The sequence below is a fragment of the Topomyia yanbarensis genome, chromosome 2, assembly GCF_030247195.1.
Source record: "Topomyia yanbarensis strain Yona2022 chromosome 2, ASM3024719v1, whole genome shotgun sequence".
Lineage (NCBI taxonomy): Eukaryota > Metazoa > Arthropoda > Insecta > Diptera > Culicidae > Topomyia > Topomyia yanbarensis.
The window spans coordinates 202,361,676-202,379,283 of record NC_080671.1 but is presented as its reverse complement, the minus strand read 5'-3'; the positions used below and the strand labels follow the sequence as shown (position 1 = coordinate 202,379,283).

The window sequence follows — 17,608 nt, the reverse complement described above, 5'->3', positions numbered from 1 at the left end:
ACGGGTTGTGGCGTGCGATCACATAGCAAATTGTGATTCAAACCGATACCTCGATGGAAGCAAAAAAGGTAAAAATTTCGCTAAAATGTTTCTCAAATAACTTAACTTTGCAGTTCTAGGTCACCGACGGCCAAACAAACTTTCGTTGACTACATTGACCACCATAGACGGTTCCGGAAGTGCCCGGGAAAAGCGGCCATCTTTCATAACTAGCAAACTCATATCAGTTTCTCGGAAATGGTTGGGCCGATTTTCACAAACTTAGTCCCAAATGATAGCTATGTTATCCCCACAGATGTCTGTAAAATTTCGCATGGACCGCTTGTATGGTTCCGGAAATATAGACTGAACGGTCCGGTCACACATAAAATTCCCATATAAGCCGGAACTCAAATTTTTTTTTCAAAGGGGGTACCCCATGAAATTTCAGAAATCGAATTCGTATTTTTGATGCCAAACATCTTTAAAATGCATGAAACGTCGAGATTTAATGTTATCACGAAAATTTTTTTTTTAGATCGACTTTTTGGGACTTTGCCGATTTCGCACCTTTTTTCAGTTCAATATTACCGTGGCTGTTTTTTCTTTTTCAAAATTTTAGAACTCGAATGATGATTTATTTTCCTGTATATAGTTGTCATGTCATGTACAATAATAAAATGTAATATATGCATTTAAAAGCTTTTAATGAATATAAACAACGCACACATTCTCGTGATTCATGATTGAGAAAGGCACAATTGCACCGCTAGGTGGATTAAAATAGGTTTTTGATAACGGAGTCGCTAGTACGTGGTGCCAGGTCTTGTATCTTTATTTCAATACTGTCAACATCTATATACTATCTATATCTATATAAATGGTGGAATTGCACTGCATTAACTTCTGCTACGTTGAGCTTCATGTTCACCTTCAAAATTTGCTCCACTTCACGAATTGATGGTCTTACCGGACATTTCGAGTAGCCAGCAGCAAAACAGACATACTCTTGCTTTGTATTGTAACTCATTGTTTGTTTACGTTTCACACACTAGGTAGAAGGAATCAATTTTTGCCTTTGCAAATAAACCAATTTAATTACCCAAACAAAAACTTGTGACAGATCGTGAGCAAAATAATTTACTCTTAAAACTAACAAAACTAAGTGAAAAAGACACAAGAAGCATGGTCCGCCGTTCTAATTACTACATGTCACACTTTGGCTCAGCAAATGCAGACCTGGATCCGAGAATTAATAATTAATAATGGGTATACTACCAAATAACAATGATAGAATGTTCAGACTGGATCATTAACTGAATTAATTCATGTAAAATTTTGCTAACTATACTGCACATAAAGGGAACGCGACCAATAGTGTAAAATTATGCGAGTGATTAATTTTACATTGGCCACAAATCGTACTATAAATAACTTACGTATGTATTGGTGACGATACCGACATCAAAAAAAAATTCGTTAAATAATACCAAGACTTGAACCGACATTCATTGACTCACCAAAGACACCCCTTTATGGACTAGGCTAAAGCGACACATAACAATGTGACTGGAAAGTGGCGTACATAAGCTTCGCTTGAGCGAGAACGATCCAAGCGCATTGAGTTGCGACTCGTTCATGTATGTGTATGACGCAGTTAGTTTTTCTCTCTGCTCAACACCGTTTCGTATAAAATTGTGTAAAAATAAGATATTTTACCTGAAAATTGAATGAATAGCGCGCAGATCTCGAGCAGAATAATGTAAATTTTAATAGGAACATACAGATTTGCATGATTTTCAGGGGTCATTTTATGTGCGTGATATATAGCGCATTATATATATATATATATATATATATATATATATATATATATATATATATATATATATATATATATATATATATATATATATATATATATATATATATATATATATATATATATATATATATATATATATATATATATATATATATATATATATATATATATATATATATATATATATATATATATATATATATATATATATATATATATATATATATATATATATATATATATATATATATACATATATATAATGATATATTACCGTGATATATTCGTGAAACATAATTACAAAAATAGTTTTTCTGTGATATAATGAAATACGCTTAAGCTAGTTTTCATATTTTTTTGCTGTGTATCTTGGGTCTTATTGTTTTATTGCTAATTTTTCTAAGCTTCAATATGTTTTTGAAGTAGAATACTTCTAACGTTTCAATACTGGGGAAATTCTACTGAGAAATTTTCCTAGTGTTTATATGCGAATACTTTAGGTGATACCGAACGAAATCGCATTATTTTTGCACTATTTGATTGAAAATATGTGCACGTGTTATGTAATCAATTTCGCAAAATGTGCAACTACTGTAAATAAAGCAAAAACGGATTTTCAGAAAATCTTTCAAAAACGACGAAGAAAATGCGAAATTTGCAAGCCTATTTCAGGCAGAGCCGTTAAAATGGAGCATTTAATCGCTTCATCATATACGAGAAGTTTATTTATTCATACCTCGCGTGTTCGTTTTGTATTAATCAGTGCTCACTTGCTAAACGAGCAACATATTTACTGTATTGTCTGAACGATACAATAAGCGGTAGATGCTATGGATTTTCGCATATGCACACACTCGCACCCAAGTGACTCAATTAACTACAGGTAGTTTACAAATGGAGGTGCCGCGCGTACGTTTTAATCTTTCGTTGCTCGAATATCAAACGAGTAACATCATGGCTATATCAGTAGGGACAGTAGAATCATTTTTGTTTTTGTTTTTGTCATCAAATTGCACAGCGTCATGAAGAGCGCACGATAAACTGCGCACACAGCAAGTTTAACTGTGTGCGAGTTAATGCCACCACTGGCGTCTACTATGGATTTACGGTAGTTGAGGTATTAACTCACACACAGTTAAACCATGTAAAACTTGCACCAATTTCTTTGCAAAGCTTATCGTACGCTGTTCTTTTTTCTTTCTTTGTGGTGTTAGAATGACAGGCTAAGATCATAGTTGATCCATCTGGCCGATCGTACGCTGTTTATAACGCTGTGCAATTTGAAACATTGCAATGCAAACGGGAAGGGTGGGGTTGAGTTGAGTTCAACACTGCAGGGTGCGACGTATGTGTGCTGCTTGCGGGTTGCGTTGGGATAAATCAATTTATTTTTCTGCTTGTGTATGCGTTAAATTAGTACGGGTGAAATTCTCATGTCAACTTGTTTTCGTTGGTTCGCAGGTACGTAGGGTAGTTAGCCTATTGGCACAGACGTATACAGTATTGAACAAAATATATTTAACAACTTTATTAAAAAGCGCCAGTAAACTTAATCGTTCTTGAATCGAAACGAAGAAAAGTTCCAAAAATGATTATTTAGAAGTCTAATTTAATTCCATACCACAATAGGAGCAATAAACTCTTCAACGACGGCACACTAAGTAAATTTTTAAAAAGTGCCCAAGCAGCATTTAAAGTTTTATAGCACGCTACAAGTGCAGTCTACGAGGCTCTTTAAGTAAAGCTGCTATTGCTACTTGGGTGCTTTTGCGTTAGACAAAGCAAGTACAACTTTTCGTTTTCTTTCGATTTTTTTTGTCAGGCTGTAAAAAAAGCGGAACAGGTTGCGATTCACAACAAAACCGTTGTATAATTGTTATTCTACCTTCATGGCACTAACATCACATGCAATTCCTTGAAAGCTACAAACATTTAGAATTTGTGACCATGTGCTACAATTTATGTTGCAAGCCTTGGATTGAGATTCAGAAGAACTAATCGATTTCTGCCTAAGCGAAGTTGTCATAATAATTGTTTGTGTCAAATACGGGGTGAAAATCAATAATATCACCACACCATACTACTTGAAAAGAGGACCACACAGGTGAAAGATCATGCTCCACTACTTCAGAAAAGGAGTCTACAAGCCATCCTTTTATTCGAAATGCAACAATACATATTATGCTTTAATTGTATGCCCTAGACAGGCTTAATGTGTACAACGGTGTACATGAGCCAGATTCCAAATTTAAACGAGTTGAAACGTCATACGGATGCACTCGTAAAGCAGAACAATGACAGTCAGTTTTTTTACTATAACAAACGGACAAACTCAAATTTAGCGGTTTTAATACAGAACAAATAAAAGTAAAATGAACGGAACAAATTAAGAAGATGGGTATGTTGGAGACATAACCTAGGTAAAGTAGAATTCACTTTATAGTCTGTTAATATTTACGAATGCTGCAACTTTCACTATCTTCAGAAAGATTTTATTAAAATAAGTTATTTCGGTATTTCTAATGGAAATACGGATATACATACATATACGGTACACGTATATCGAATTTTCTGCTGTTGCCAAATGAATTGTTTCACTATCATTAAATGCTCTTTTCAGTATTACCACATGAGAAAAATGCAATTTTTTTGTTAATTCTGAAAAGGCCTCCCCTCTCATATTGTGACAAATATCACAGTAAACTCAGATGCCAAATTTCACATCATTTGGACAATTCTGGACTCTCGCCCACTTCGCTTGAAATTTTTGAAATTGGTGCTATGGGAAAATATACTAAATGCTATAACTTTTGAAATAGCAATCAGAAAATTACAATATACACCTCTTTTCAAAGGAAATAATCTTAGTATTTGAATGGAGGTATTCCTGTTTCTAGAAAAATGCGGGAAAGTTGTGTGCTGGGCCATTTCGACCTCAAAATCCCCCATATTTAATAATTTTTCTGCTCCGTGATTCAAATCATACATATTTTACAGTTTTCCTAATGTAAAAAAATCTCAGAAATCGAACGGAACCTTTTTGACCTTTGTCCGAATACGAGAACTTGGGGTTATAGGGCCTTTTGTCATACATATTAAATTTTATCATTTTCTCGTGCATATATCTCTATTATTCTTCAATCAATTTTCATAAAATGTAACTTGTTGAACGTGGAAAATTCTTAGGAATACAACAAAAATAGATGCGTTAGCGGTAAAACTCAGTAATGATGAATGATATTGAGAACCCATATGTTCCAATATATTTGAATATTTTAAATTTCTATATACGTGTACGGATATTTCGGTATTTCCGTTACAAATACCGAAATAACTGGTTTTAATACAACCTTTCAGAAGCTGGTGAAAATTGCAGCATTCGTAGTAACAACCGAAAGTGTATTCTACTTTACTTCTGTTATGTCTCTGACAGTAACCACCCAGCTTTTTTATGCTTTAATGTATATCGGGTGGATATGTTCTTTTCTCATCACACCAAAAAAATCTGAATTTTATAGTTGACGTAATTGGAAACATGACACAATTCAACAAACCGTAATTTACGAAATGACAGAACATTACCGTGTTCCATTTAATTTTACATGAAACATATACTTTACATGCGCAATGACTTAAAATTACACTTCCTACCATTCAGAACAAACGATGTATGTGGAGTAAAATTACATGATTTACGAAATTAAACGTCATATAAAATTAAAATCAAACGTAAAACTAAGTCATTTTTGATGCTGGTATATGTCATGGTCAGAAGACGTAAATTTACACTATTTTTTCTAGGTGTGATGTTATTCATAAAAATCAATAAGAATTGAATTGGGTTGCATAAAAATGACTCGATATTCAACGAAAAATAAAAAATAATGCAACCAATTTTTAATTTTGTCTTATTGTTTTGTCCGACACTGTAGGTACTGTCATGACAGTGTCTTCAAAAAAGTAGTTGAAGGGATTCCCCATCATTATTTTTTGACAACAGATTTTCAAATTCCAACATTTCGACGGTGTTGGTGTACATTTTCTATATTCTATGAAGTGTAGCAAAACGAACTAACAAAATCTGCGTGATCGTTCTTCGTCACTAGTTAAAAAATGCTTTAGACACAAACATAAACTAATAACAACGAATTTACACATTTAACAATTGTCTTTATACTAAGATCAATGTTCCTAAATCTAAGAATAAAATTAATTAAAATTTGCACATGACCCAGGTGATTAAATAAACTAATTCGGAGTGAAAGTTTTTAGATTTGTTAAATCACTAATGGCTACACAACTTCACATAGGATACATTTGTCTAGGGGAGCCCGTGGCTAGTTGGCGGTTGGAGTAAGTTGGCGGAACCCCCTTTACTCTGTTTCTATTAGACATAAAGCGCTGTCTCTCGTTGTGTACCTCAAATAATGTGAAACACATTATCCAATGTGTTTTTGTTGTGAAACATTATCTTTTGTAGAAGCTGTGGGCGATATTGTGTTTTTGAGCAAACTCTGTAAATTTTCTTAATTTTAAACATTTTGTGTCATTTAAGGTGTTTTTCAATCTGTTACCCGAACGATTATACTTTTCGATAGTGCGTGAAAAGAACTTTCAGCATCCGTATAGATGTCATACCTATTCATACCCAAAAGTAATTTTTTAAATCCTTTTTTATAAAATATGCGGTTGGGGTAAGTTGGCGGTAACGCACACGGGGCAAGTTGGCGGTATTATTTATGGTGCAAAAATAGTCATCATATATTTTTATTTCTGGAATTCACTCCAAAGTAAGAGAAACTTTTTCATGTGTCTCTCGTCTACGCAAAAGACAATTATTTCAGCCAATCGCCTGAAGATTTTCGAAAATTTGCTTTTGAAAATGGAGTACGCGTCGAAGTCAAAATGGCGGGGTATTGAGACTGAATTATAATGAAAAGTGTGGAATACTATACGCTTTTGTTGAAAAGACAATCGGCACGGATTGCTTATTTTCTGGCACTCTGCCAACTTACCCCATACATACCGCCAACCTACCCGAGGCTGGGGTAAGTTGGGGCTTTTCCGCGTTACATATTTTTATCTCTATAAATGAAGACAACATATCAAACAATTTAATAAAATTCAGAGATGTAGCCAACAGTCTACCCTTTCATGCAACGTGTTCTATTTTGCAAGATCTGCCAAAATCAAAGCGGTAAAAAATGAAAACTGAAAACACCGCCAACTAGCCCCGGTCTCCCCTACAGTAGAAATCCCGATAAAATTTATTGCAGTGCTTCTTTATTACGGCGTTTGTTTTTTGCCTTGTTCCTAGTAGGATGGATCAAAATTTGAAAAAAAAAAAATGTTTTTGAACTTCTCCGAAATTGTTTGTTTTGTTAGTGAAATATTTGGGTGAATAAATTTGTGTACTACTTAAGCGAAGCTAAGTTAAGCTATTTAGGTGATTAAATGCGTGCTTTGAATCCAAAATTGAGAAGTAGAACATTCTAAAGAATTCAAGTAAGCACAATTTGGAATTAGGTTAACTGAAAAAGGACAGGAAGCATATTAGCTGTTGTAATTGAATTTTTTTGTGTTGAATAGGTACATACATATACATTTCAAATTCAATTAAAAAATTACCAAGTAAGTGAAACAAACATTTTTATTAGTTGAACTACCCTAATACAACTACTAGCCATGCTGTTTCGCGCCACGTTAACAGCCGATATACCAATCTATATGTTTTTCGAATAGCCCAGCGGTAGAAAGAGGCGGTGATTACTCACGAAGCTGTTCGCGGCTGAGCGATCACTTAAAGGAGAACATGAGTAAACGAACATGAACAATTATAATCGCCGGTCTACATGGTAAATGACAAACGCGATTGATTTATCGACTACTGTCGAGATAGGAATTGGCTAACACTCTTTTCAAAGGTGGTTTTACATGTAGCAAATGGTTCACGTTTGTCAGTACGAAATAGGTACATTTGTTTATTTCCGTCAGTGGAATCGTTGAGAGCGTTATGTCAAATTTTGATGAAAAGTTTCTTTTCATAATCCATTACCAGTGGGATAGTTAATACGTACGTACTGATCTTCTGTATAATTTCTGTATGATTGTTTAAGCACTCAACACAACCAGAATATGTTCCTAAAATTTGTTTTGATATAGGATCAACTCATCTTGTGATTTCATTTAGGACCAGGCTTAGTTTAATAATCGTGACTCAATTAGTTAATAATTAGTCAATTACAACTTCAATTCAGATAGAGGAAGTAGTGAAGTGTTCCTAGTTGCGGGTCGCGTTTTGTTTTCTATTTATAAAATTCGCTTCGATGATTTGGATGCTATGAACTCTATATACCGTCTGTAAGATATCACAAATAGTATAGTTAACTATTCGGCGAAAAACGTAAATTGATTTTGTGTGAAACAGAAGTAGGAACAATTTTCAGAAGTGATGTTCTTGGCCAATAAATTGTTTGTCTCCGGTTGTGGACCATCTAGGAAACTTTAGGATAAATGTAAAAGCATGAAGCAAAACCAATTCAGAATCAAAGTTTAAGAATTTTTAGCAATATTCAGAGTTTCTAACTTGCAGTAATGTGGTATTCGATATTTTCACTATTCGACACATAAAAGTCAACATCACAATGGAAGACTGGCCAGGAAAATACTATTTTTTGGAGATTCAATCGGCCCACTCCTGAGTCGATTCCTAGTTCCACCAGGAGTTTTTACTCCAAATTCGAACCAAATCGTACAAGTCTAGCTATCGAACAAACGTTTTTTTGTAAGTTTGTTTGTAGGGATTTGTTCATAAAATTAGCACTGCAAGCAAAAATAAGATAGATATTTCAATTATATATAACTTTGTCGCAGGTTTTAAGTCAATCTACGACTGTCGGAGGGTTAACTGAGTACGCGGAAAAAATCTCCGTTCATAATTTCACGAAAACAAGATCACGATTTCGTGAATCGGAGGATTTACGAAAATCGTGACCAAGTTCCTGACATTATGTAAAACTGGTATTCACGAAACTATTTGTGTTTTCAAAAAACTAGTTCGCGTCGAATATATACATGGTATTACATTCGAATGTTTGATAGTGTTACTGTGGTTGTTGCCTGGACATGTTTAGTTGTTGATGTGATCCTTGTTCACAATTTGGCAATAAACATTTTTTTCATCGAACATTGATAAACTAACGCACCTCTAATTTTAAAGATGTATGTGTGTTGCATCAAGCCTACAGTTTGATTTTGACATTTGCTTCAGTTGTGAAAATGGCATCGAAGCAAAAGCTGCAACGGAGCGTATCGTGAAAATCCGAACCACTTGCACGCGAAATTGTTCAATTCAATTGGCCGTATCAACTATCATTAACCTGATAAAAGTTTTCGGAAAACATTTGTCTACAGCCTGCAATACTTGATCGGGGGAAATCGAAAGACGTAGGCCGCAAAAACGACAACAGTAGCTGGCTGTTTCATTCGGAACCCCAAATTCTCCGTTCGAGATGTCACAAGCAAGCTGGGAGTATCGTCTGCAATCGAACTTAAACGCGAGCCGGACTATCGACTCGGGGCTGTATATGAAGATGCAAACGAAGTTTGATTGCTGATTGGTACAGGGTGATGAAACCTCAGACAGACTTTAAGGACATTATACAAGCGAGCCACAACATAGCTCCTACGTTACATACACCCCTCTCCCCTGTCTAATCATTTATCTGACATGAGCAAATATAAAAATACGTTTTTCAACACACTAACCTTGCCGGTGTGCCACGAAACTGCTACTTGAGGAAGCTAGAATATTTTCCTATACAATAAACCCGAGTTTTTGACGGAATGCTACCTGTAGCTCTTATTTTGTGCGAAAATATCACCCCTCTTCACTTGGGGTTTCTTTTCGAAGCACTCTTATTTTTCTTCTTCCCATATTTAATGCACTTTAATCACACACCATTGCACAAAACACCCGCGAAACTTTAATCGATTACTAACAAAACTTCAAATTTTCTGGTACTGTGCACATGATCGAAGGAAAAAGTCCGAAAACTCTCATTTGTGCGTTTGAATTTTTACTTCGAATTCCATTTTTTCTCAATGTAAACAAGCGAGTCGGTGCCTAGCAACAAGCGTGCGTTCCTGGCTTCCACATATCTTCACCTTAAACAGCTTTCCGGACAGGAATATTAAACCTCGACCAAGGAAGCTATGTGTTTTTGATCGTAACGCCTTTCAGTCACAAGTATAAAACCACCGCTAAATGCGACACTATGCTTACCTAAAAACAGTTTGTGAACCACATAGTATATTTTCTTCCTTTTAAATTCTAAACCAAGAATACTGTATGTAAGAAACATACCAATCTGACACAAAGATTGCTCAGTGTCATAGAGATAGGTATATTTTGCTATTTATGTTTACATGAAACTGTTTTTGAACAGAACCAAAAATATAGACCGCATTATCGGTGGCGTGACAGGGTTGATGGTCATGTTTCTCTATAGCTGTCAAAAAATTTAAAGGTTAAGGTGCAATTGAAAGATTTCACGGAAAAAGCAAATGTGATAGCGTTGGTAGCAAAACAAATTTTGATTTATTGCTCTATTTGAGTCTAAAGGTTTCGATCTCTAGCTACAAAAAGTAACATCTTGACGTCGAGCAAATATATGAAGCAGAAGCGCAATTACTGATAATGCTGTGTATTTTAGTTTCTTTAGCTTTTCAATTCTTCTATAATGAAGCTGTAATTACCGCGGCTGTGATTTTAATGGGCGCAAGATCGTCTAATCATTTTTGTATAATTAAAGCAGAGAAAAATGTTTGTTTTATTGTCTTCCATTATCGGGAGCAGGCTGTAAGCAGAACGATTAAAGCATGAATGATGAATAACTATTTTAGACAGTGGGATTCGTTTCTGACAAAGGCAAACATTTTTAATCAGCACTTCCTGCATTGTCCATTGCCCACTAGATCACCACCCAATGGCTACCTAGCCTACTACGACGGGTTGCTTTGCGATGCCGTCACTGTGACGACCGAACGAAAAGTGAAACGGATGGCACACGATGCTGTTCGCTATTCTCCTGTCGCCGTGCGTGATGGATGATAACAAACGATCCCTGGAATAAATGTGCTGTAGCGATCCCATAAATCACTACAACTGCCATCTGACAGACAGTTGTTCCCCGCTTTCAGCCAGGGTGTTCCGTCCGCCCTTGGCACCCAAGAAATAGCTATCAGGCAGCAATAACAAGAGCAGCGTAATATGTCATTAAAAATTATGTGACTAGTAGAGCGGGAATAGATTACGCTTTTACTAATTAGATAGAGTAGAGTCAAGTCAAAACAATAGATACAAGTATTCGAAAAGTGGCTTTAGAATTTGTTCCCATAAGTTGATGGATTGTTGAATCGATTCGCGCTACTTGAGAACATCTTGAATAAATGGCAATGATTTATTGCACATTTTTTGTTCAACCTATATCAATACATGAGTTTATAATATTATTATTCATCTATTGTATTGTGAAACTTGCTAAAATGAATTATACACACAAGCTTCATGTGGTCATTAAGGTTGCACAGAGAATGGGCAAAAATTGAAAACGAAAAAAGCAGTTTTCTCCCACACCGTGTGTTAGATCTTCATAAAAATCAATCAGCTCATGTAGAATGTTGTTACAGTACTGCTAATTGATTTTTATGAAGATCTAACACACGGTGCGGAAGAAAACTGCTTTTTTCGTTTTAGATTTTTGCCCTTTCTCTGTTCAACCTTAAACCTATATTTTTCGTAACGCTATACAGGGTCCGGCACTGTAAGTGTAACAAATTTTTTGTAAATTGTAAATTCGGTTTGGAAATTAGTTTGCTTTACTTTAAAGTGCAGAGAGAGAGGGTGAGAAAATAATCAAAAGTTAGAAATTATTCATTCTTGCTCAACATGACCATCTTTTACCATGACTATGGCCTTGAGACGACAAAAAAAGATCACAAGCTGCCCGAATGTAACTTGCCGGGATTTTGGCCCACTCACGGACAATGGTTTTCTTCAGCGTCTCAAGGCTGGTGTATTTTTTACTTCGGATCAAGCTTTCTGCCATTCCTGGTTCACTCGTGCTTTGTGAGACGGTGCCGAATCTTGTTGGAACGTCCATGGTTTGCGACTGAAATGTTTGTCTGTCCACAGCTTCAAAGCAGCCTCCAGAACACTTTCTCGATAATACGATGCATTTATTTTGACGCCAGGCTCATTGAAATCGGCTGAAGAGTGCCCATCTCCGGTTAAAGCGGTTCAAACCATTATTTGTGGTGGGTGCTGCCTCCTGGCGGTCAATCGATAATTCAAATTATCGTATGAACGATGGGCTAAAGAAACCCCTATCGTTTTGGGAGTTTACGAATAACTCAATTAAAAAAAATTGTCAGTAAATACGATTTTCGGAATTTAACTTTTAACTCTTACTTGTTGTTCGGTTTGAGTTCATTTTTCAATATGCGTCGTAAGCTGCGGTCGGATACAAAGGCAAAGGCCACAGACGCGGCTGGAAGGAGAACGGGAGTTCGACAGTAGGATGAGAACCAGGAGGTGGTAGAGCAACGGAACGAAATAAAGGTCAGATAGAACTAAGAAGTGGAAAGTTGAATAAAAATTTATTAGGGTGAAAAGAATAAAATTATAGTTTGCATTGGCTAATAGGCATTTCCTAAATCAAAACGAAAATGTCAGAAATAGCCTTGTGAATTATTTGTATTGTTTCTCGATATTCTCGCTTTGCTGTAGGTATTGGTTTCACGTGTCTATCGAGCTCAATCCAGTGCATTTCTGCTCTAATACTTTGGACACCATGGTTCTTTCCTCTCTTGTACACCACAATTTCTTATTGGTTTCTTCCTCTTCCACTCGCCAGCAAATTATAAATCATTTCATTGGAAACAGTTAATGCGCTAAAGCATCCAAAATTGTGAGCTACTATATCAATGTTCATTCTTTTATAGGTAAAGATTTGATAGCAAATTGTATACAGGCGTGAGTAATTGGAACTATTCATTACGGTGTTAATGCAAATTCTTTACCGAAGAAAATCATATATATATAGTGCCTTCAAAAAAATCTTGTTATGCTAATCATAATTATATTAAAAAAGCTTTCATATCCAAAAACCACTCAAGACTCAATCCTTTCTTACAACGCAATACTCACGAGATTCTCATTTTTGACCACAGCTTTGCAAGGGTTTTGTGACCACTGTGTGTCGGCTATTTGATAGTTTTTAGGTGCTGGTGTTATTTCAAAACTACAGTTATATTTCTTATACACACTGAAAGCCTACCTTGGATGTAAGCCATCTGTGTTAGAGCGGCGGTTGATAGGTGAGAAAACTTTTTGCCAGTGCCCCCTGTCTCAGTTGCATTTGTAAACTGCCAGACAGGCATCAATCAACCATATATGCCTGTCAGAAGCAATGATAATTGTTTACGCTTGGCGTGATAATTTGTGGAAAACAACTCGTCAATTACTCATGAGAATGATTGGAGATGGCAATATTTGCTAAATACTTTTAATTGATCGATGTTCCAGCACGTATGAAATAATTGAACGGAAATAACAAAGGGTTATGAAAACATTTCACTTAGGCGGTAAATGACATCAATGGAAAACAAAATCCACGGGACTCATTTATTGTTAATTTCTGATTTGTTGTAGCTTCGATTCCTATCCCATAAATTATGAACTAGAATGTTATTTTTTGCACCTTCGTGAAGATAATAAATCGTTATGCTTTTAAGACATGGCAGGTTATAATGCCAACAACGAGTCAATTGGAATATTATGAGAGAAGCGAGCAAGATTTATGCTGATATTAAAAAATGATGTTAAATCGACATTTTACAACTTAAATCCAGCGAACACAAACAGCCATTTCCTTCACTTCTGTTTTATTCTACTTAATTTTCAATCTCACTGCCTAAATGGTTGGTGTTAAGTCAGACCGGACTAAGTAACAAAATATTGATTTCGAGAAAAACGAGTTTAAAGTTTGAATCGTAGCATCCGTTACATTATAGAGTTACTGTGCCCTAATTCATCTCAGCACCTTTATTCATCCCATCCATTTGAGCACATTAGTTAGAGCCGTGTCTGCTATCTCTATTCATCACATTAGCTCAAATGGTAGGATGAATAAGGGTGCGTTGTGCTCGATTTTTAGCATCGTTCAAACGCGAGTATTATACATTTTCCATGTAAGATTTTAAATTGTACTCCTTGTTAAGAACGAAGCAAAGATGATGATACCAATTTAACAGTAATCCAATCACTGTAAGCCGAGTTATCAACGAAATAGTGCAACATCTTGACTAATGAGATGAAAAAGGGCTCGTCTACCCTAATTGTAAGTTAATTTTGCCATAATTCTTGTTTATTGTTACATATTTCAAATTTGGCAAAAGTCAAATGTAGCTGACGAAAGTCCTTATCCAGTAATATCATTATCTCATTTTTTATGTTTTGCGATTTAGTCCGGTCTGATTTAACACCGACCAATTCATCTTAGCTTCGCTATTCATCCCACCCATTTGAGCCCATTAGTTAGAGCAGTGTCTGCTATCTCTATTCAACGCATTAGCTCGACTTTTCGATCCGCTCATACCCGAGCATTTTTCATTTTGCAGGCAAAAATTTTAACTGTAGGGGAGACCGAGGAGGGTTGAAACCATTTATTATTTTAATTAGATAAATCGACAAAAACTGCCATTCGATGATTGCTTATTTTTAAATTCCTTGCTTCTGTTTATGCTTTATCAAATTGCGTCAGAATAACTAGAGCAAATCAATAACAAAGCATCCATATAATGATTTTTGTAAAAGTGTTTTCTTTGTTGCAACTCTTTTCCTGCCGAGGTAAGTTGAAACAGCAATCAATGCGAGTTGAAACAAGTAGCCAATTATTTTAAATATTATCAAAACGTTTTCTAAAGCATCAAATGTTACAATTGTGTCATTTTTATTCGTTCACACTAAGATAATTCCTTAAAATGACATGCATTGTTATCATCCCAGTGTATATCTACAAATAAATTGGTACTTGTTTTCAAAAAAAAAGTTAGATTTTGGTTACAAATGCAACAATTTCTGCACCGATCCCAACAGTAATAATAGTAAGATATTTTACCTAACCACCAATTAACTATAACTGTAAAATCAACGAATGTATGTATGTATCATGATCGCAACAGTTCTAAGGCAAAATAGATTTGGAACCCCCTATACGAGAGAAAGGGTTGAAGGCTTTGCAATATGGAAAATAACAACTACTGAGGACGGACATAGCGTAGTTGGTAAATCGATTGCCTTGTACGCAGCTCACCTGGGTTCGATTCCCAACCCTGCACATAGGTTTAGAGATTTTTCAAAAAGAGATTTCTCTAACCCGAAAAAAGGCGAAAAGGTTAAAATCTCTATAATCGAAATAAAAAAATAGCAGCTAATATCATTTGGATTGAAAACTACAACTTCAGAAATAACCAACAAGGACAATCCAGTAGCCATTGAGTGGCGATATCGATAACTACGTTCATAATAAAATTTTCTCCAAAGACTAGAAAACTGCAGGCGAAAAATTCTATTGATTGAATAACGTTTTATGTTGTAAATTTAAAAAAAAATATTTCTTTGTCCTTTGAAAAAATATCGATTTGGTTTGTTTGATAATTTTGTTCTATTAAAGTAAACCCATTAATTTTTCATATACATAATCTTATATTTAAACTACTTACCGTGTTCGGTAAAGGTGATAGATATTCCGGCCGTATGTACTGATTGCTGGACGTCAACATTGTTTCGTTTGGGTGTGATTCTAAGCGGTGTAATTTTTGCAGTGTATTATTTCTCGATTAATCCCCAACCCGCAACGCAACCGTCTAGTGAAGAACTGGTTTACTTTCCGGATGCTTCTTACTGTTGTCTGCTTGCTTATTTTGTAATGACACTTGTTTTCCAACGGCTTTTGGGAATTTATAATTAAATCTAATTCGCTTATCAGGGGACATGAGTGTAAACACTACACCACATGGTTGTAGTAAGTTCCATTAATCATGAAGCTATAAATCCAACTTCCTCCGGGTTGCGTTGTTTATTTGTCACTTTTGCTTTCACTTCACTTTTATTGCTCCGTATTTCATGATGTACACAATTGCGCATAGCGTTGTTGACGAGGCACCGGCGAAGTGACGACCCAATATTTTCACACAGCACTATGATATGTAGCACGTAAATAAAATCACTGCGCGCTCTGGCCCGAGGAAAAATACATAAATTTATCCACAGCAGTAATCACGGCCATAATTTTATTCACACTGCAGAGGGTAATATTTTCCACTGGAATCCGTTTTTTTTTTCTCATTGTATTCAGGTCGGTATCCAGCGAGAACGAGAGTGGGGTCGACGAAAACAAAGCAAAACATGGAATAAAAACAACATAAATCACTAAATTATAATCCCCTGAGCTAGATTTATATCCATTTAGATGCAATAAATCCACATTTAGTTGAAGTTATGTAAATTAATCCATTTTTGTCTACTTTTTATTTCCACCGAACAATTGCTGCTGCCATATTTTCTGTGTTTTTTTGCAGCACGATAACGAAGGTTAATGGTTTTCACTGGACTTATTCATAACTATTCTCGTTACCGTGATCGGTTATGTATTGACTGGTGACTACAGTGCATTCAGTGGTACAAACTCAGCGATTAGCTGCCATTCGTGGATGACAATAAAAACTATCAACTCAAATCAGTACCAATTGCTCCCATAAAAGGGTGACGTGTGATCATAAATTCAACAACCTATCACATACACACTCAACTGTGCACAGGAATTCAAAAGACAATCATTACGGTCGTATTGTCTATTGTGCTATCACCAAGGATTACATTATCCCATCGCATGTGCTCATTTCACATCATCCATCGCGCGCGGTGGCGCGACAATCGCTCGGATCTGCCGCAAGCATGACAGAGATAGGGCGAATGTTAGCGGCGCAGACGTTTGAACTCGCGACCAGCCAACGAAACTCAACTCGACGGACGGAACGGGTTCAGCGTATTAAGCTAAAGCGTACCACGACGACCGGTGTGGCAGACTTCATGCAAAAGTGATTAATAACATTTGTGCTTCTCTAAACGATCACAATAACTGACAGCGACTAACAAAAACATTCGACTACTAGTTTTTCCTCTCACTCTCCGGTGGCTGTTCGTGGAAAACCTCGTGATCTTCGCAGCTGCTTCTGTTGTGTGTGTGCGAGCAAGAGAAGGAAAGATTTCTCACTCAAATGAAGCGTTTACAAACACATTCGTTTTTGAGGGGTACCTCCTCGTTATGCTCACGCTCTCATGAAATACCGATACTGACGCGCACTGTAAACTGCTCCATCGCAGCAGGCGTTTGGGTGGGGTATGGGGCACAAACAGTCTGGAGCCACCCAAAAACGACCCCTTCTCCGATCGATGGGCAGACATTTACTGCTATTGCTGTAGCAGTGTTGGTTAGCGCTGAGATTATCGAGTGCACTTGTATTGCACCAGGGAAGCACATGGCAGTTGGCAAGAGCGCAAAGCAACATAGACCGACTGTACCCTAGTCGGCGTATGCAATGTTTATGATGCCGTCCTCGGGAGAGTGAAACTCGCTCGCATAAATGGATTATTTCACAGCTGGTAAATTTCGATTGGAACATGCGCTTTCACGGTTCGCCATGATTGCAACGTGTTGATGTATGTGACGTCAAATTTAT

At 36.1% G+C, this 17,608-nt stretch overlaps 1 protein-coding gene across 1 annotated transcript in view; it reads right to left on the bottom strand.

Moving 5' to 3' along the window:
* The window catches only part of LOC131682702 (zinc finger protein Elbow), a 79,191-nt gene extending 61,839 nt beyond the window's left edge, over window positions 1–17,352 (bottom strand). Inside the window, exon 1 of the mRNA XM_058964390.1 lies at window positions 15,590–17,352. Coding sequence (XP_058820373.1) covers window positions 15,590–15,649 — 60 coding nt within the window. The 5' untranslated portion in view covers window positions 15,650–17,352. The remainder of the gene's footprint in view (window positions 1–15,589) is intronic.
* Between the last annotated feature and the right edge of the window lie 256 nt (window positions 17,353–17,608).